This window comes from Lissotriton helveticus, chromosome 10 (genome assembly GCF_964261635.1).
Source record: "Lissotriton helveticus chromosome 10, aLisHel1.1, whole genome shotgun sequence".
Classification (NCBI taxonomy): domain Eukaryota; kingdom Metazoa; phylum Chordata; class Amphibia; order Caudata; family Salamandridae; genus Lissotriton; species Lissotriton helveticus.
Genome location: NC_136071.1, coordinates 255,932,120 through 255,952,476, shown reverse-complemented (window position 1 = coordinate 255,952,476; position 20,357 = coordinate 255,932,120). Strand labels below are relative to the sequence as shown.

The 20,357-nt window shown below is 48.2% G+C and overlaps 1 protein-coding gene across 1 annotated transcript in view; it reads left to right on the top strand.

Moving 5' to 3' along the window:
• The first annotated feature begins 8,623 nt into the window (after positions 1-8,623).
• LOC144786229 (cryptochrome DASH-like) overlaps positions 8,624-20,357 on the top strand; it is an 88,704-nt gene continuing 76,970 nt past the window's right edge. Inside the window, exon 1 of the mRNA XM_078665262.1 lies at positions 8,624-8,777. Within this exon, the coding sequence (XP_078521388.1) occupies positions 8,709-8,777 (69 nt within the window). The 5' untranslated portion in view covers positions 8,624-8,708. The remainder of the gene's footprint in view (positions 8,778-20,357) is intronic.

Below are 20,357 nucleotides of genomic sequence, written 5' to 3'. Positions count from 1 at the left end.
AGTGGTCTGTGGTCCTGCTTGGTTTCAGGTTTCTGGTATCCCGGGTCTCTGGGCCTCAGAAGGGAAGATAAGAGGATGCAAGGGTCGGGGTCAGTAAACGTTTAATGCTTTTAGTACGTGCTACCTTCACCAGTCAATGTGGGGGTTGGGTTGTGAGGAACCTTAAAATCATACATCCCACCACTTAAGTGCCCTACCTCCCGCCTCCCCTCACACCCCACCAAAACGCCCCTTGTAAAAGCACTTGCCTGTAAACACGGCCCGTTCCTTGGACCGTGGCGTAGGGACCCGGGGCGTCTCCTCCTCCTGTCGACCCACCGGGTTTGCACGTGGTGTATAGAACGTTCTCCTGCCTCTGGTGCTCACTCGCCTGGTCTGCTGCTCGGCTCCCCGCTCTCTCCTCCGATGGTCCTGCTCGGCTCCCCGCTCTCTCCTCTGATGGTCCGGCTCGGCTCCCCGCTCTCTCCTCCGATGGTCCGTCGTTGTCCGCCACTCCTCCTCCTCCCGTTGCTCATCCTCCTTCTCTCCGTCGGTTCTCCTCTCCGCCCTCCAGGTGCTCGGCTCTCCTGCCTCCAACGCTGCATCCCGTCCGTTCCTCCTTCGGTCCTCTTATCCCCCTCACTTCCGCAATCAGGCATGTCTCCGCCCCTCCAGTCGTTCAGAGACTAGAGCGCTGGCGGGTTCCGGGTCTTCCTGTGATGGCAAGGCGGAAGTACCCCTCTGGTCCACACCACGGGTTCGGTCCCGCTCCTGCTCCTCCTCACAAACTCTTAATACAATTTTGTTTATTGAGAGACAGTTAAATGTTTTTGATCTCATTAGTGAAGAATTTCACAACGTCTTCCCAATTGTTTTATTGCGGTCACTTGGCTCTGGCCGTTCAATACAAGGATTTGTTGTTCTATGATGTTGTAGAGTTGTTTGTGGTGGTGCTTTGCCTTGTCTAGCTGTGAGAACAAAAGTTTGCTTTTGTTTTGAAGATCAGTTTTTTTTATTTGTTTCTTTCGTTGCCGTACAGTGCTAGGTGTGACAGAGAGGTTTTGCCTCCATATTCTCTCAGCTCATGAGCTTTCTTCTTTCTGTGTTGATTTCTTCATTGAACCATGTGCATGAAGGATTATTCCTAAATCTTTTTAGTTTTCGCAGTGCTATTTGGTTGAGTGTGCCCAATAATGTCTTATTGTAGTGTGCAGTTAGCTCTTGTACTGTGAGTTTGCCCTTTGCTGGTAGTAAATTAACCCATAGCTTGTTGGTGAGTTTGTTGGTGTATATTTGTTTGATGTTCCTTACTCTGCGTTTTGGTTTCTGAGACTGGCATTTGTGTCTGTGAGTTGAGGTACAAGAAAATGATATTGTGGTCAGACCAGTCCACTGGTAAGATGGATTTTAGGGTCAGAGCGTCCACTTTGGATATCATTAAGTCCAAGAAGGCCCCCTTGCCACGGGTTGGGCTGCTGCAATGTTGTTCTAATTCTGTGTTTTCTAAAAGAAAATTGAGATTGGCTATTAAAGTTTTGCTTGTGTAATTCCAGTGTATGTTGAAGTCCCCTACAAATAATTTCTTGAGTTCAAGGAGAGGCTCATGTGTTATGAAGTCTGTTAGTTGTTTGTGAAAAAGTTGTTTGTCTCCTGGAGGATGGTAGATGATCTGAAATCTGGTAGTGTGTAGTCTGTTTCACGGAGCTCCATTCCTATGTATTCAAAGGAAGAGTAATTGTCAGTTTTGAAAGTGTTTATACGTATTTGAAGCGATCCTTCCAATCAATGCATATTATAGAGAGGTTTGGAGGGAGGAGAAGGTCTAACCATGGTGAGCAGTCGCTCAGCCATGTTTCTGTCAGAAAAGTGATGTCCATTTCCTGTGTTAGGATCATTTCCTGTAATTCTGTTGCGTGTTTTTTTGCAGACCTGTAGTTGTGTAGCATACATTTTGTTTGAATTGTTGTTTTCCATGTTTTGATCTAGAGGCTTGGTATAGTGATGCTTTGATTACTGGGGGTAATCCCCATTACTCTTAGTCCTACTCGTCCTCGACCCAATCATCACAAATGAGGTATTCCACACGACAGGAAACAAAACAGGAAACGCTATCTGACTCCACCCACCCTCCAGTCAGGTGCTATAATACACCTCACCACCAGAAGCAAATCCTGATGTACCAAGCACCAAAGGCCTGGAAAGGGAGGGCGGGCGGGATGTATGACTGGGTCGAGGACGAGTAGGACTAAGAGTAATGGGGATTACCCCCAGTAATCAAAGCATTACCTCTACGTCCCTCGTCCTCGACCCAGTCATCACAAATGAGGCATACCAAAGCAACCCCACAAAGGCCTTTGGCACACCACAAACAAAACAGAGCAGACACCAAGGAGTGCAGCAAGACAGACCTTTATTAACAAAAAGGCAACAAACAAATCATACAGGGGGGGGAACCCCCACAGCTTGCAACACACCAGAACCAAAATTCGGGCGGCCAGACAGAGCGCAATTCAAGCGATAATGCAGCACAAAGGTAGACTCGGACGCCCAGGTCCCCGCCCTACAAATCTCCTCAAGGGGAACACCATGGAAAGCGGCCCAAGAAGCAGACACACCCCTGGTAGATCTCGCCTGAACCCCAGACGGACAAGGCAAACCAGAGCCCTGGTACGCCAAAGAGATCGCAGCTTTGATCCAGCGACCCAAAGTAAGACGGGAGGCAGCCTTACCCCTACCAGCCAAACCTAAGGTCACAAAGAGGGAGTCAGAAGACCGAAACCCAGCAGAACGGGCCACATAGATAGACAGGGCCCGCCGAACATCCAAAGAATGGAGCAAGACGTCAGAAAGAGAGGAAGGAGAAGGACAGAGAGAAGGAAGAATCAACTCCTGGGAGGAATGGAAACGGGAACGAATTTTTGGCAAAAACCCAGGGTCCAATGAAAGGACCACTGAATCGTCCAGAAACCGCAAAAAGGGGGGAGAACAGCGCAACGCCGTAAGCTCCCCCAACCTCCGAGCAGAAGTAACCGCCACCAGAAAGGCAACCTTGAAAGACAGGAACTTCAACTCCACGGACTCCAAGGGCTCAAAGGGAGGGGATTGCAAGGCACCCAAAACCAAAGACAGATCCCAAGGAGGAACCGGAGAGCGGACAGAAGGAGCAGAAAGAGAGAAACTCCGAAACAGACGGGAAACCAACAACCCGTCCGAAGTCAGAAGAGAAGCCGGATCCCGAAAGGCCCGGATAGCAGCCCACTGACCCTTCAAAGTGGACAGCGCAGAACTCTTCTGAAAACCCTCCAAAAAAAACTGCAGAACAGAGGAAACAGCACAGGAAGCAGGGGACAGGCCCAGGGCAACACACCAAGAAGAAAAAGAAGCCCAGTGCTTGGAATAGGAGGACAGAGTCGACTTCCTACGAGAAGCCTGCATCACAGTGATGAGGTGATCCGGCAGACCCCGGACTCCAAGAGACAGCCGTTCAACCTCCAGACCGCCAAGGTGAGAGGAACCAACAGGGAGGGAGACGGGGAACTCAGAGAAGACGTGTAGCGGGGCAGGATCCACGGAGGGCCCACCGCCAGACCCAGCAGCAGAGGAAACCAGGAACGGCGAGGCCAGTAAGGGAGAACAGCCACCACCTGAGCCCCCACCTGCTGAACCTTCAGCAAGAAGGCAGGGATCAGAGGGAAGGGGGGAAACGCATAGAGGAACCAAGGGGGCCAAAGGACAGACAAGGCATCCACCCCCCAAGCCCCCAACTCCAGAGCCCTGGAGCAGAACAGGGGAAGCAGGGCATCGGTCCGGGAGGCAAACAGGTCCAGCACCGGAGTCCCGAACCTCCGGCAGAGCAACCGGAAAATCCGTGGGGCCAGACACAGGGAGAGAGAGGACGGGAACCTCCGACTCAAGGAATCTGCAACCACGTTGTCCACACCCCGAATGTGCAAAGCAGAGAGGGCCACCAGATGACGCTCGGCCCAACTCGCAATCAAACACGCCACCAAGTTCAGGGAAAGGCAGCGGGTACTGCCCTGGTGGTTGATGTAGGCCACGGTCACAGTGTTGTCTGACCTCACCAACACGTTGCACCCCAGAAGACGATCCTTGAAAAGGCGAAGCGCCCTCTCCACAGCAGACAGCTCCTTCCAATTCGAAGAACGGCGCGACTCCGAGGGGAGCCAACGCGCCTGCACCGCCCAAGGACCCAAAGTCGCACCCCAGCCGGAAGCGCTGGCATCCGTCGTCAACACCAAGGGGGGTGGGGGATGAAACCACAGACCCTTCGACAGATTCGAAGAATCCAGCCACCACTGTAGAGCAGACACCAACTCCGGAGACACCGGCACAGGAATCGAGAAGTCCCGGACAGGAAAGGGTACCCAACGCTGAACATGCCACAACAGAGGCCAAAGATGAACCCTGGCCCAGGGCACCGTGAACACAGTGGCAGACATGTGACGTTGAACCACCAGCCACTGCAGGAGAGGAGCCGAATCCCGGGCAAGCAAAGCCCTCAGCAACGACTGAAGACGCAGAATCCTCGACTCCGGGAGAAAGACCTTGCCCAGAACAGAGTCGAACACAGCCCCAATGAAGGTCCTCCGAGTGGCAGGCTCCAGGTGACTCTTCGGCAGATCGACCAGGAAACCATGATCCCCTAGCGTACGCATGGACAAGGAAAAGTGGCGAGACATGACCTCCGGAGAAGGAGCCTGCAGCAACCAGTCGTCCAGGTATGGAAAAACGGACACCCCCAGGAGATGGAGATGAGCCACCAAGGGAGCCGCCACCTTGGTGAACACCCTGGGGGCGGACCGGAGACCAAAGTGAAGGACGCAGAACTGCCAGTGATGACCCCCAGGCAGAAGCGCAGGAACCGCTGATCCTCCAACGCCATCGGAACATGGAGGTACGCATCCTGGAGATCCAGTGAGGTTAACACCCAGCCCTCCTGGATCAAGGGGATCACCCTCTGCAGAGTCTCCATCTTGAACGTGATTTTGCGCACAAACAAGTTCAGGGCCCGAAGATTGATGACAACATGGAAACCCACCGTGATCTTCGGGACCACAAATACAATGGAATAAGTCCCCAGCCCACGTTCCTGCGGGGGGACCGGCACAATCGCCAGCTTGCTGAACAGAACTTGGACACCCTCCAGCAGTGCCAGACGGCGAGACGGGTCCGAAGGCAAGGGGGTCACCACAACACCCGAGGGAGGTGGGGGAGACAGGAACTCCATCCGGTAACCCTTGGACACAACATCCAGCACCCACTGGTCGGAGGTCGTCAGCAGCCAAGCAGGGAGGAACAGCCTCAGTCTCCCACCAACCGCAGGCCGACCACCATCGAGATCGGGCACCGGAACGGCGTAGTCAGGAACGAGGAGCGCCCGAACCACCATCCAGCTGGGGCTTCTTCTGGAACCTCCTAGAAAAGGACCCACGTGCACCACGCTGGCCTCTAAACGATGACTGCTGGAACCTGGAAGGCTGGCGAAAAGACCTGGCATTCGAGAAGGAAGACCCCTTAAGAGCAGGAGTATGACGGAAAGACAACGAATGCTTCCTCTCCTTGAAGACCTTATGGAGCTTGTCCTCCAGGGCGTCCCCAAAAAGATGAGTACCAGAAAACGGCAACCGCAAGGCCATAGAACGCTGCGCAGCATCCGTCTTCCAACCCCGCAGCAGCAAGTTCCGACGGGCAGCAATAGAGGAACCACAAGAAAGAGCCGAAGCCCTGACGGAGTCAAAGGCAATGTCTGAAAGGAACTCCGTTTGACGTTCCATAGACTCCAGCAACTCAGGACAAGAGCCCCCCTCCTGCATAGTAGAAAATAGAGTCTTGAAGTCCGCCAGCAAGGACTGCGCAACATACGCACCATACACCCCAGACCTCAGAGCCAGGTGAGAGCCAGCATAAGATTTCTTCAGAGCAGAGTCAATCTTTTTATCTACGCCATCCTTCAGGATATTATCATCCGCCATGGAAGGTCTACCAACCAGAGAAGCAACCACAGAATCCACCTGCACCGAATCAGGCAGGGTAACCTCCATATGTTGCAAGGGATACAGTTTAGACATCAATCTGGGCATAGAAATATGGTCCGGGTCCTTCCACTCCTTAAGGAGGACATCCAGGACAAAGGGGTGGATGGACATAGAAGAAGACACAGGCTTCCGAAACTGCGGCAGAACAGTGTCCTGGGAGGTACTGGGCACAGAGTCCACAGGGAAACCCATATTCTCCCGAACATGGCAAAGAAGATCAGGCATCAGGTCCCTCGAAATGTACTTGCCCTGCAGATCCACCGCACCCAAAGTGGACTCATCTGAGGAAGCAGAGGAAGAAATATCCGAATACAGGGGAGCAGCAGACTCAGAGCGACCCCCAGCACCCTTCCGGGAAGCCTTGAGATCGGACAGCGTCTCCAAAATCAGGCGCTTCAGCCTTTTAGAGCCACCCCGACTAGCACTCCGAACAGCAGGGGCAGAATCACTACTGTCGGAAGAGGAGGAGGACGACCGAACAGGAGAGACATGCATTCTCTTCCCGTGGTGTTTCCCCATTCCACAGCTGCAGCCCCGTGGAAATCGAGGAGGAAGAAGGAGGGGCAGAAGACGAGCCTCCCAGGAGCAGCCGGCGAAGGAAACATCCAAAGTCACCCAGGCCGAAAGAAGACGATGACGTCATCGCCACGGGCCGTCCAGCCAATCAGAAGAGGAAGGCAGGAAACCCGGAGCCCACCCGGGCGCCTGCACAGGTAAAAATGAGGAGCTGAAGCCGGAAACGGCATCCTGCCGATGTCCGACATCCCAGCCCCCGGGAACTACTGAAGAAACGGCCCCGTAATCCAGGGGCAACCAAAACGGAAGGGAGGACGTCCCCGAACCACGGAGGTGAGCGCGCCTTACCAACCAGAACCGGCAAGGGCAGGACGCGTGGGGCAGCAGCGCGTCCGTCCAAGCAGCAGCCAGCCCGCCGGAGCAAGCCGCCAACCAGGGACAGAAAGCCCCGGGGCGCCCCAACAACGCACAAACCAGCAAAGAGGTCCAGGAAGCCAGGAGCACGAAGAAACCACGGGGACCCGAGAAGCCCCACAACCCAGGGCCCCCGCCACGAGGAAAGCACAGGAAGCCCAGCAGCCCGTCTTTCAAAGTCCCACGGAGGTCCACGAGCACCCCCAAGGCCCAGCAAAGGAGGAAACCACAGGACAGTCGTAGCAGGTAAGTGCCCGGCACTCACCCAAGCGTCACCCATCAGAAGTCCAACCGACAGGAAACAAAACAGGATTTGCTTCTGGTGGTGAGGTGTATTATAGCACCTGACCGGAGGGTGGGTGGAGTCAGAAAGCGTTTACTGTTTTGTTTCCTGTCGTGTGGAATACCTCATTTGTGATGACTGGGTCGAGGACGAGGGACGTAGAGATAATGAGCTGTTTCGGAATCCGCTTTGGTTTTCGTATTTGACTTAATCTGAAATTACTCAGGTGTACAGGTATAGAGTTCGTAGCTTACAGCCTTTTGTGGTTGTGGTCTTCTACTACTCAAGAAGGTCCAATTCATCTTAGTTTATCCTGCTTTTCATTTGGGCCTCTGCATGCTGATATGTAGGGGTATGGTTGGCATTGGGGAGTTGTGAGTATTCTGGGTGGTTTGATCTGTCACTTTTTGGGCTCTGAGCTCTTGTGCAGAGTTGGGCTTGTTGGCTGTCTGGTTGGTGGGTATCTAGTTAGTTTTACATGTTAGTGTGTTTGTCAAGTTCTTTATTTCTATTGCTATGTGCTTAATGTTTCTTTTAGTTTTTGGCAGGGTCTTGGTAATCTCTTTTGAGGTGGGTGTGGTGTGTATCTTGCTGCCAGAATACAGGTATGGATGGCATGGGATTTGTATGTGGCCTGTGGTATCTATAATAATCCTGGATCCCCGTGGGGAATTCTGTGTCTTAAAAGGTGGATGTGCCAGTGTCGTAGATGTGCTGGTCATTTGACAGTTGTTTTCAGTCGGGTCAGTTTGTACTGATTGCTTGTTGTTCCTCCGTGTATTAGTACACTTTACATAACATATAATACCCTCTCCATTTCTCCAGAGCACTCAGAGGCAGCAAAAAAACTATGTAATGCTTAAGAAAACCTAAAACAAAATAAACATTCCAGGATGCAAACAAATGCAATTTAGAAAACTAGTGCTGACTGGATATTTGACATCTGTCTTTTTATTATTATTTACTTCTGAGCGCAAGATCCTCATCCAAACAAGTGGCGCAAGTGCGGCATACATAACACTGGAAGAAGTATACTTTACAATGGGGGAAGAACGCAAAAGTAAGAGCGGTAACTGGGGAAGAAAAAGCAGTCGCAAAAATTAAAATACAACCAGGAGGGAATAATCTGTGACCAGTAATAAACAAGGTCTGCGTAAATCGTACAGGTTACATAAATTTAGATTGATTTACTGAACTACCACCAACACGACAGGAATCTTCATGCTGCTCATAAACAGAGCACAATTAACACGATTTGTACTACACATGAAAGAGCAGAGGTTATCCTGAAAACAAGTGAGGTGTGGCGATTTTTGGTGACCTGCATAGAGACACTGGGAGGGGCAAATTGCTGCTGCACATTACAAACCAGCAGAGGGAGTATCCTTAAAAGAGACGAAGGAGGTACACGGGGATCTATTTCTTCACTCCCCCTGCCCATCCATTCGAGCGACACTGCCATGTCTGTCACAGCCCCAACGACAATCATCTGCCTCCTGAGGAACGACCTTAGGCTTCACGACAATGAGGTAACGTGTGTCACTGTTTCAATGTCTAACGCTGCTCTCCCCCGAAAAGTGGTTACATGGGCTCTGCGTGTTGTAAACACAGGCAGCTGCAGTGTCCTTACTGGGATGCAAACAGAACAAGTTACTAATTGAAACACACGAAAAGCATGATCAGCAGTCCAGTCAGGTCTCAGGTTTGTTCCCCTCATCGCCGAATATATAGCCGTAAAAGGTGTACTTTCATGAATGAGGTTGGAACGATGTGCCATCCGTTGACATCTAAATACATTTTTAATTCAACAAATACGGGGACAGGATAATGTATTTATTCGCAGCGAAGTGTTCTTCGTGCAGTCTGTAAAGCATATTTTAAAAAATCTGACCGTAATTTCCAGCGTGCTTGCAATTATACAACTCTCTATTTACGGACTACGGAAGGAGTTGCATAAAGCTCCTGTTATATATCCATCTCGCATCCCGTCACGTGTGACCGTGCGCTGCAACGGGAGAACGTTAAGGGTATAGGTAAACGTGTCGGCCATCTTGAGATAGCTTTTCCAGTCAGAAGTACAAATTGTCTTTAGTCGTAAATGCTCATGGGAAATTAAAAAGTGGATTTATTTGCTTGGTAAATAATCAAATAAGTATTCACAGTGATCTAGTAAATGATTGCAATGAAAGGCAAAGAGATGCGGTCTCATATTATGTGAGCTTTAGTTAAACGTTTCTGCAGCAGCTTATGTTACAGAGAATTTGAAATACAATTATTGTAACATGTTTGATTTCTTTAGCTACGAATTGTGATCCTGAGCTAAGTGGGTCGGGCCAGTGAGCGTGGGTGCATGGTCAGAGAACTGCAAAAAGAACAATTGATGGACAGAATGCAGAACAATGTCATTGACATTCTCCCCAGTACATAAATCTGGATCTAAATCCATCGTTTTTGTTGCTCACCATGCCATTCCAGTTTGGACCCAGCCATATGCAAATCAGTCTTGACCCTGAGCCCAATGGGAACGGTCCAGACGGAACTGCCAGGCCAGGTCCTTCCTGGACTGGAAACAAGCATCCTAGGACCGGTTTCTGGGTTTCACCCCTCATCTGCTAGGATAGCTTGACTCCAGTGGCATGGAGAGCATGGGCCCACGTCTGGGCATACCCGTCCCACTCAGGGTGACAAATGCAAAAAGAACAATTGATGGACAGAATGCAGAACAATGTCATACATTCATACAGAGATCTGGGCCTAAATCCATCGGTTTTTGCTCACCATGCCATTCCAGTTGGACCCAGCCATATGCAAATCAGTCTTGACCCTACACTTGAAACCTGAAACCGATCTAAGGATGCTTGTTTCCGGTCCAGGGAGGACCTGGCTTGGCAGTTGGGGCTGGACTGTTCCCATGAGGCACAGGGTCAAGACTGATTTGCATATGGCCAGGTCTAAACTAGGGTGGCCTGATGAGCAAAAGAATGATAGATTTAACCCAGATCTCTTGACTAAGGGTTAATATCTTGATTTGTTCTGCATTCCATCCGTCAATTGTGTGTCTTTTGCTTTCTCGCCCTAAGTGCGCCGGGTATGCCCAGACGTGGGTCCCTTGCTCACTGTGCCACTGGATGGAAGCTGTCCTGGCTGATGAGGGGTAAAACCCTGAAACTGGTCCTAGGATGCTTGTTTCCGGACCAGGGAGGACCTGGATTGGCAGTTCAGTTGGACTGTTCTCATGAGGCACAGGGTCAAGACTGATTTGCATATGGCCAAGTCTAAACTGGGGTGGCATGGTGAGCAATAAAATGATGGATTCAACCCAGATCTCTTGACTGGGGTTGAATGTTTTAATTTGTTGTGCATTCCATCCATCAATTGTGTGTCTTTTGCTTTCTAGTCCTAAGTGCGTCGGGTATGCCCAGACGTGGTTCCCGGGCTCACTGTGCCACTGGATTCAAGCTATCCTGGCTGATGAGGGGCAGAACCCTGAAACCGGTCCTAGGATGATTGTTTCCAGCCCAGGGAGGACCTGGCTTGGCAGTTCGGGCTGGACTGTTCCCATGAGGCTCAGGGTCAAGACTGATTTGCATATGGCCCGGTCTAAACTGGTGTGGCATGGTGAGCAAAAGAATAATGGATTTAACTCACATCTATTGACTGGGGGATGAATGTTTTATGTTTGTTCTGCATTCCGTCCATCAATTGTGTATTTTTTGGTCAGAGAACAACATTTCTAACTAGATTGTTGTAAGGATCACATTCAGGACCTGCTTAATCCCATCACGGGCATGGGATAGACCTTGCTTGGAGGCACCACAAAGAGCCTTGGCCTCCTGTCACTGCGGCTGCATGACTGCGTGTGGAACTCAAGGACACACAAGCGCAATCCACCTGGGCCCTGTTCAGTGAACTCACCTTAACCAACTACTATTGCGCTAGCACTTGCTGAGGGGGTTGTGCTGAGGATCTCTGGTCACTCCAATCCTGCAGGTGTGGGTAAGACTGATTTTATGCCAGGCAGTTCCGGGAGAATATGCTTGCAACATAGCTCTTTGGCATTGGAACACTTTTGACTTTAAGACCGAGTCCTAGTGGAACTCTTGAGACTTGGACTACTAGTGGCACTTACCCTGGATGCTGCCTGTAGTGAACAGGGAATAACCACTAGGGCTAGAGTGAGGAGGGAGTGGGACACTGGGAACTGCCTAAGAAGCACTAGAGCCCTGACCTCAGGGGCACTGTGGAAGTTGTTTGTGAATGTTGTATTTGCTTTTGTGTTGATAGCGGTAAAATAAAGTACTTATCTTTTTTAATAAGTGTGAGTATTAGGCTAGGCAATAATTTAAGGTTGCTGATGTGTGTGGTTGGAGTTCTGAGCCTGTGTTCCACCCCTGTATTTACCTCCCCCCCCCGCCCCAACCCCACTGAGGGAGCCTTGGACTGCTTGGGCCACATTATTCCACAAAGTCAAGTGTTGAAAGTGTATTTGGCCCTGTTGCTCAGGATCCATAGTAGGTCGCCCCCCAGGATGTCAGTAGTAAAAGGCCTCATCCCTCATGGTTGGGTGCAGTAACCCCCGTGGCCCTCTGAATGGGGTTCAACCAGTGAGCCCACAATGTTTTGTAACTTTACACTTTAATATGGTGAATAGTCAGAAGTAGTAAAGGTACTAACTAGTGTAAGAGTACATTTATATGCTTAGGCTTACTTCTGTAAATTTATCTTTGTGAATAGGCTTGTGTGTGTGTATCTGTGTGAACACAGACAGGGCACCAGTGTTTTATATGGCGCAAACTTGACTCAAAGGTATCAGAGTGCTTTACATGAGCACCAGTTGTTTACAGGCGGACACTTTAATTTTTTTTGTTTTGCACAGGGAGATTAAGTGATTTGCCCAGAATCACAGGATGTTGCGTGTCGATGCAGAGACTCAAACCCGGTTTCCCAGATTCTAAGTCGACCGTCCTAGCTGTTAGGCCACATTCTCTCTCCATTAGCCAGTGTGAGCGGCTGCTAGAAACTGCTGTTGAGCTGTGCATGTGCAGCTAGGGGAAGGCTCCCAGCGCAGGAGGTGTGTGTCTGTGAGAACTAAGGTGTTCCTAACGAAGGGGGCTGACATTGTCTTTTCGTATTTAACTGATGTCAGTAAACGCAACTTGTTATAAACAATATGTGGGGATTAGGGATCTATGCAACAGGGTTGGTAGGTGTGGACAACCTTCCGTGGCCACTGGGCAAGTTCTCAAAAATAAATAAGGGGAAAGCCTACTTTATCGACCACAGCCCTTCAAGGCTGAGAAGCGTAGGAAGAGGACTCTGCTTAGGAATAGTTGCTGTAGAGTTGCTTCAAGAGTAGAACATGTGCATGTTTAAACCTGTGCTCAGCCATGGTCTCAGCAAAACACCTAAATAGTGACTGCACTCTGAATTGTGATCCTGAGCTAAGTGGGTCGGGCCAGTGAGCGTGGGTGCATGGTAGGAGAACTGCAAAAACAACAATTGGTGGACAGAATGCAGAACAATGTCATACATTCTCCCCAGTACAGAGATCTGGACCTAAATCCGTTGTTTTTTTGCTCACCATGCCATTCCAGTTTGGACCCAGCCATATGCAAATCAGTCTTGACCCTGCGCCCAATGGGAACAGTCCAGTCTGAACTGCCAGGCCAGGTCGTCCCTGGACTGGAAACAAGCATCCTAGGACCGATTTCGGGTTTTCACCCCTCATCAGCAAGGATAGCTTGACTCCAGTGGCATGGAGAGCATGGGACCCATGTCTGGGCATACCCGTCCCACTCAGGGTGACAAATGCAATAAGAACAATTGATGGACAGAATGCAGAACAATGTCATACATTCACCCCAGTACAGAGATCTGGGCCTAAATCCATTGTTTTTTTGCTCACCATGCCATTCCAGTTGGACCCAGCCATATGTTATATTAGTGGATGGCGTCCATGATGAGTGAGACAGTGAAAAACAAGAGAAGAAATTAGCTTGTTGGTCTTTTGATGGTTTATGCATGGTAGGTAACCAATAGTACTGAAAGCAACAGTACTGAAGACTTCCTCTCAATTCCAGGGCATCTTGGAATCTCCGTTCCCAAACATGGTAACAAGTGCATTGTGGGCGATAATTGTGTTGAACTGTTTTCTAAAATTAACAAATTAAAATGTTCACATCACAGACTACTGTCAAGCTCTCCTTTTTCTGCTTAGTGGTAGGATGTGTCAGGTGTTGTCATGCTCCAGCTGGCACATGCATCCACCTTGGCAGGTGCTTCAAAGGGTGACTGTCATGCTGGGTGAGAATGTCACGCAGGCCTACTATGCTGGCATCCACCATTATTTCAATGCTTAGCGCTGGATCAAATTATGCCATGTTCCCAGCATCTATGATCCTTGCTTTATTCCCTCAAAGCTGTCTTGGCATTTTCAAGACTGGTGGCACTTGTGTTCTTTCTTCATCAGTTCTCATTGGGGGTGCACTAACTGTTGTATGCGCCTTCTGCGATAATGCAGTACACGGACAGTGGTTCTGCCATATGAAAAAAAGAACTTATTTGGAGAATTCAGTATTTAGATCCTCTCAAAGGTAGGATCCTCAATTAATCTTGTGAAACATACTGTCCATAAACATACAAAATTGCTACAAATGACAAGGACTCAATTAAAAAAGGCTCATGTGTGATATATTGAAATTAATATATCGTATGTGATGGAAGACATACCAATAATTGGACAGGACAGATACACATTACATATAACAAAATGCAAATTAAGCGACATAAAAAGTGTAGCTAAAACAAAGAATTATATTTCACAAATTAACATCATATAAACAGACTTAATGAAGCGTCCACACTACATAAAAATAACCCTGGATAGACATGTGAATTCTATTCCTTATACAGGTTTGTCTACTCGGGCAAAGGACGCATGAAATTTACATTGACGTTTCGACCCCCTAACAAGAGTGTGAGTAAACAACATTACCATGGGGTCTTCATCTGGACTGTGAACCAAAGGTGTGTATAGCCTGTCTGTGAAAGAGATCACATTAAGATAGCAACGCTGACACGAGTAGCTTGAATTCCTCCTCGATGCCAGAGAAACAAAGGAAGTGCTAGTTGCTCCTTGTTTATATGTGGCTTTTTGTAGCCCAATAGAGGCTCCAAGAGGGGAGCCCCCCAGTGGCCACCTTCTCGGATGTATTCCATTTGACCAACTCTGAGTGTCAAGATACTTGGAAGCATTTGTTACAATGCAATCAAGGTTTTTCTCAATGAATTGAGAGTGAAATTAGGATTACCTTTCTGTGACATAGATGTCCTATTAACTCCTTTCTTTAAGACTCATTACTAAAGGTTGGAATTAATACCATTGCACAAGTGCGCCATTAATCTGAAATACCATTGACTATCTTCATGTGATCTCTTTCACAGAAAGGCTATTCACACCTTTGGTCCATAGTCCTGATGAAGACCCCATGGTGATGTTGTTTACCCACATTCTTGTTAGGGGGTCAAAACATCAACGTTAATTTCATGTGTCCTTTGCCCAAGTAGACAGAGCTGTATAAGGAATAGAATTCACTTGTCTATCCAGGATTATTTTCATGTAGTTTGGACGCTTCAATAAGTCTGTTTATATGATGTTAATGATGTGAAATATAATTTTATTGTTGTAGCTACACTTTTCATGTCACTTAATTTATATTTTGTTATATGTAATGTGCATCTGTCCTGTCCAATTATTGGTATGTCTTCCATCACATACAATATATGAATTTCAATATATCGCACATGATCCTTTTCAAATTGAGTCCTTGTCATTTGTAGCATATTTATATGTTTATGGTAAGTATATTTCACAAAATTAATTGAGGATCCTACCTTTTAGAGGATCTAAATACTGAATTCTCAAAATAAGTTCTTTTTTTCATATGGCAGATCTACTGTCCGTATACTGCTAGCAATCCCCAGGTTCTGCATGATACTGGTGTAGGAGAGTAGGGTCTGCTTCCTATGGTCAACCCCACTTTTTGCTGTGATTCTCTGGTTTTTCGACTTTAGTCTGGCTGTGGGCCTGCTAATCAGACTCACAGCCCAGCTGTTCTCTCTCTAAATTGATACCATGTACTTTAGATACATACCAGATTGGTTACTGGGTCACCCTTGTGAGCCCCTGTAAAGTGTACCCTAGGTACCCATGGCATAGGTGCATCTTAGGCCTACCAGGGGCTGCAGCATGTATTATACCACCTCTGGTTCGCCTTCCAAACTGACACCACAGGTCTGTTCTCACAGCCTGGGTAAGGTTGGTGTAATCACCCCTTACTTAGATATAGTATCCCTATATCTACCTTTATATATAGACACATATACCCCTATAAGCCACTCCTATGGTAGGCCTCGACACTCCTGGAGGCAGAGTGCTTGGTTTTATGTGAGAGGCTGCCCTAGCATGAGCTGAGCCCCTCTGCAGCTTTCAGAACCATCTCCTTATAGCTGTTCTATGATATAGCCACACCATATACTCTTAAGTGCATTATAATCCTCGCGGTTAATGCTAACTTTGGTTTGGCTTTATCAAAACATGTCGTGCAAGGTGTCAAACACTTTGGAATACTACACCCCCCCCCCCGCCAGTCCTGGCGGCGGGGGTAGCATTCCACCCTTCTAGAGGGAGAAGACATGTAGTTACCGCTTTACCTGGTTAAAGTTAAACAGAGCCTCAGCATCACAAAATGGATGCTGCTGCCACAGACACGAGTCTGACCTACTGCTGCTGGACGAAACTCGGGCAGGGGAGGCCTGGACAGTAGGTTTTCTGTCCAGGGAGGTGCCAGCACCTCCCCAGACAGGGTTTTGTGTATTGGAGCAGGGAGGGCTGCATCAGCAGATGCTTTTACATACACTGCCTGGGACACACAAGGTGCTCCATGCATAGCCCGGTTCAAACCAGTTGCTGGGGCACTCAGCCCCAGCTCTGGCGCGAAACTGGATTAAGGGTAAGGGGTGTAACCACCCTCTTCTCAGGCCCACCCATAGGAGGGACCTAGTCAGGTAATTCAGCCCCCATCCTTAGTATAAGTATAGGAGCTGTGTCCCCAGGACTTTAGATTTTCCTGGACGAATCTTTGAAAGACATATCTTGGACCTTCGACATTCTATTCTGACTGGAAGACATCTCCGTTGTGTTCAAGGAGTGACCACCCTGTGCAAACAGGCACCAACAGCAGCTTCGCCGGTCTGCAGTTTCAAGGCTCCCGTCGGAACCCGAAGACTCTGCGACACAAGAACTGGACTTCCAGACTTCTCTGACCCCGACCCACATCCACAGCAAAATTGAGACCCATGGCGGACACGAGAGATGTGGGACCGGACATCTTGGACATCCTGCATTTTGCTACCTGCACTCCTTTCCTGAAGCCTCAGTAAGTTGTGCATTGGGCTACAAGAAGCCCCAGCCCGAGCACCATTTGCACCAAAGCCCGGGCCCCCACACTCCGCGAGTGTCCCGTGGGCCCCGCCTTTGCATTTGAGCTCGACGCGTCTTCCCAGTTCCTTGCCCATTGGCTAGTGAGCCCCCTGAAGATGCCATCTTGAATTTAACTTGCTTTGCTGGTTGCTCCAGGCTTGCTCCAGCTTCCCTGAAGAGGAGAAGCGCCACAGACCTTGCTGGTCTGCAACAGAGCCAATCGCGACATCCTGCGTGGGTTGCGGTTGCCAAGGCTTGTTGGGTCCAATCCAGATACCAACACCGCAGTCATCTAGATCCATCGTGCGACAGCTCGACTCCAGCGCCTGGTCATCGTCAATGCCTCCTGGACCTCGTGGCTGAAGAGACAAACTCACCTTCTTCACCTTCAAGCACCCGACATCGCCTGATTCCTTCCTGGTACCTTCCTGGTCACCGGCTAGTGACCCAGACTCTGTCACCTCTGCTTTCAGGTTCTTCACATCTCCGATCCACCCTTGGATCCACCCGGACACTTTTCCTCTGGTCGCCTGCAGCACTTCTTTGCAGCTCTCCATAGAAAACGACGACGAAATCCGACACGAAAAGACACCTATGCACCCGGCTTCCCTGGGTGAAGTAACACAAGTACTCCGGTGCTCCCGTGGGTCTTGACTCTCAACGTGTCCAAGTTTAAAAGGGTTCCATCCTAGTCTATCCGGAAGTGTCCTCAAATTGCATATTTGTAACTTCCTCGTTTCTCATAGAAAGTCACTGGTAACCTGTGTCTGTGTTTAGACACTGCACGCGTCTCCCGTCTCCCGTGGGCCTCCTACTTTCTAACCTTTGGTTGTTTAGTGTAGCCCCAGCGATTCCACAGGCCCCAGGCCTGCTTTCTATACCACTTTCTTAGTATATGGTTTTTGAGGCCCCTAGGGCATAACGTATACTGTGCAACTTATCGTATATTAACCGTGTGACTTGTATTGTATTTTGACCTCTGACCTCATAAAGAGTGCAGAGGGGTTGTGTTTAGATTAAATACATATATATTTGATATATACCTTGTGTGGTGTCCTTTAATTTGATACTCAAGGGATTATATATGGTAAAACAACTTGCTTAACTCGCCTACTGAAGTCTTAAGACTGCTGGTCCATGCTACCACTAGGATAGCTTTCTATAAGGATGACTTTACAACCACCATCAATAAGGGTCGATTAGACTGGTGCAAGGTGCCCACTAGAACTAGTGGACATCATATGCAATGCTAACTTCTCACAACTGGGATACCCTATTATTAATGTTGTTGGGCGATATCTGGACATAAGAACGTCCCTGGTGCAGGCACATTGGTAGGTGTGGGAACAGGGGCTCTTACCTTCACAGGAAATTGTGTGACCATAGAATTTTAATGATGGCTCCCAGAATTCGCACTTTAGATAATGCACTGCAGATATTGACCTTGCCTCACCCTCCTTTTCTCGTCCGTGCGGGACCCCACAAGGGTCCTCGCTCAGAATGACGATCTTTAATCTCTGTCACTCTTTTGGCAGATATGATTGTTTTTTTTGGTTTCGCCTTAACATCATATGGGAATGACATACAAATTGTTGTCTCACTATCTCAGGAGCAAAACATTTTTGCCGCCAATTTTTGTGACTGCATGAGGGCAGTTAGTATGTGGATGTCATCTAACTGCCTTAAACTGAACGACACCAAAATGGAGGTTTTACTGTTTGGAGCTCAACCCTCCTTCTGGTCCCAAGACTGGTGGCCGTTTGAACTTGGTCCTCTTCCATCGCCAGCTAAATCAGTTAGAAATCTTGGGAGTTATTCTCGATACTGACCTGTCATACACTAATCAGGTCAATTCTGTCACTTCCACCGCTTTCAATACCCTCAAAACTATTAGGAAGATTCTACCCTTCATTCCTTCTCACCTGCAAAAAACTGTGGTTACATTCTTGGTTTTGTGGAAATTTGGCTACTGCATTGGTCTTTACTTAAACATGCACCAAAACGTTCTTAATAAATTACAGACTGTGCAGAATACAGCTGCCAGGGATCTTTGCAATCTTCCTAAATATCACTCTGTTCCTCAGCTATCCAGCTGATTCAGTGGCTCCCTGTCAGAACTAGAATGAATGTATGACGTTACTTAGCATGCTATTACTTAGCATGCCTTTTCTACGAAGTTTTTACTTCGCAAATGCCTTTACTTAGCAGTATTTTATTATGCATACAATTACTTCACAAAAACATTTAAAAGCATTACATTGGCATTACTTAGCAGTACATTACTTCGCAGGATTTTACTACGCATTAAGATTCTTTTTTTATTTTTTACAATACACACCAACACTACCCTCCACGGCCGCTACACTTCCCAAAACCCTAAAACACTACCCTACACTACACATACCCTACATCACTACCCTAAACCCTAAAACACTTCCCCTACACTACACATACACTACAACACTACCCTAAACCCTAAAACACTACCCCCTACACTACACATACACTACAACACTACCCTAAACCCTAAAACACTACACATACACTACAACTCTACCGTAAACCCTAAAACACTACACATACACTACGACACTACCCTAAAACACTACCCTACACTACAACACTACCCTAAACCCTAAAACACTACCCCTACACTATACATACAATACAACACTACCCTAAACCCTAAACCACTACCCTACACATACACTACAACTCTACCCTAAACCCTAAACCCTAAAACACTACCCCCAACACTACACATACACTACAACACTACCCTAAACCACTACCCTATACTACACATACACTACAACACTACCCTAAACCCCAAAACACTAACCTACATCACACATACACTACAACACTACCCTAAACCCTAAAACACTACCCCCTACACTACACATACACTACAACACTACCCTATACCCTTAAACACTACCCTACACTACACATACACTACAACACTACCCTAAACCCTAAAACACTACCCTACACTACACATACTCTACAACACTACCCTAAAACACTACCCCCTACACTACACATACACTACAACACTACCGTAAACCCTAAAACACTACACCCTACACTACACATACACTACAACACTACCCTAAACCCTAAAACACTACACCCTACACTACACATACACTACAACACTACCCTAAACCATAAAACACTACCCCTACACTACACATACACTACAACACTACCCTACACCCTAAAACACTACCCTACACTACACATACTCTACAACACTACCCTAACTACACTGCCCCACTTACCTCTCTCTGCCCGTGGTCCCTCTCTTCACCTTCAACCATGGATCCACTCTTCTCCTGCGAAGTAACATCATATGCTAAGTAAAGGCATATGCGAAGTAAAGGCATGCTAAGTAAAAGCATGCGAAGTAAAAGACAATGCTAAGTAAAAGATGCTAAGTAAAAGAAGTGCGAAGTAAAAGATGCGAAGTAATGGTTGTTTACCAGCTAGAATCATCTTCAAATCACTATGTATAGTTTACAAAGCCCTGCATGGTTAGGGCCCTGCATCCCTGAGGTTGGCCTTCTCTTTCTACCTTTCATTTAGATCTCTACGTTCCGCCTCATCCAAACTTATACTGGTC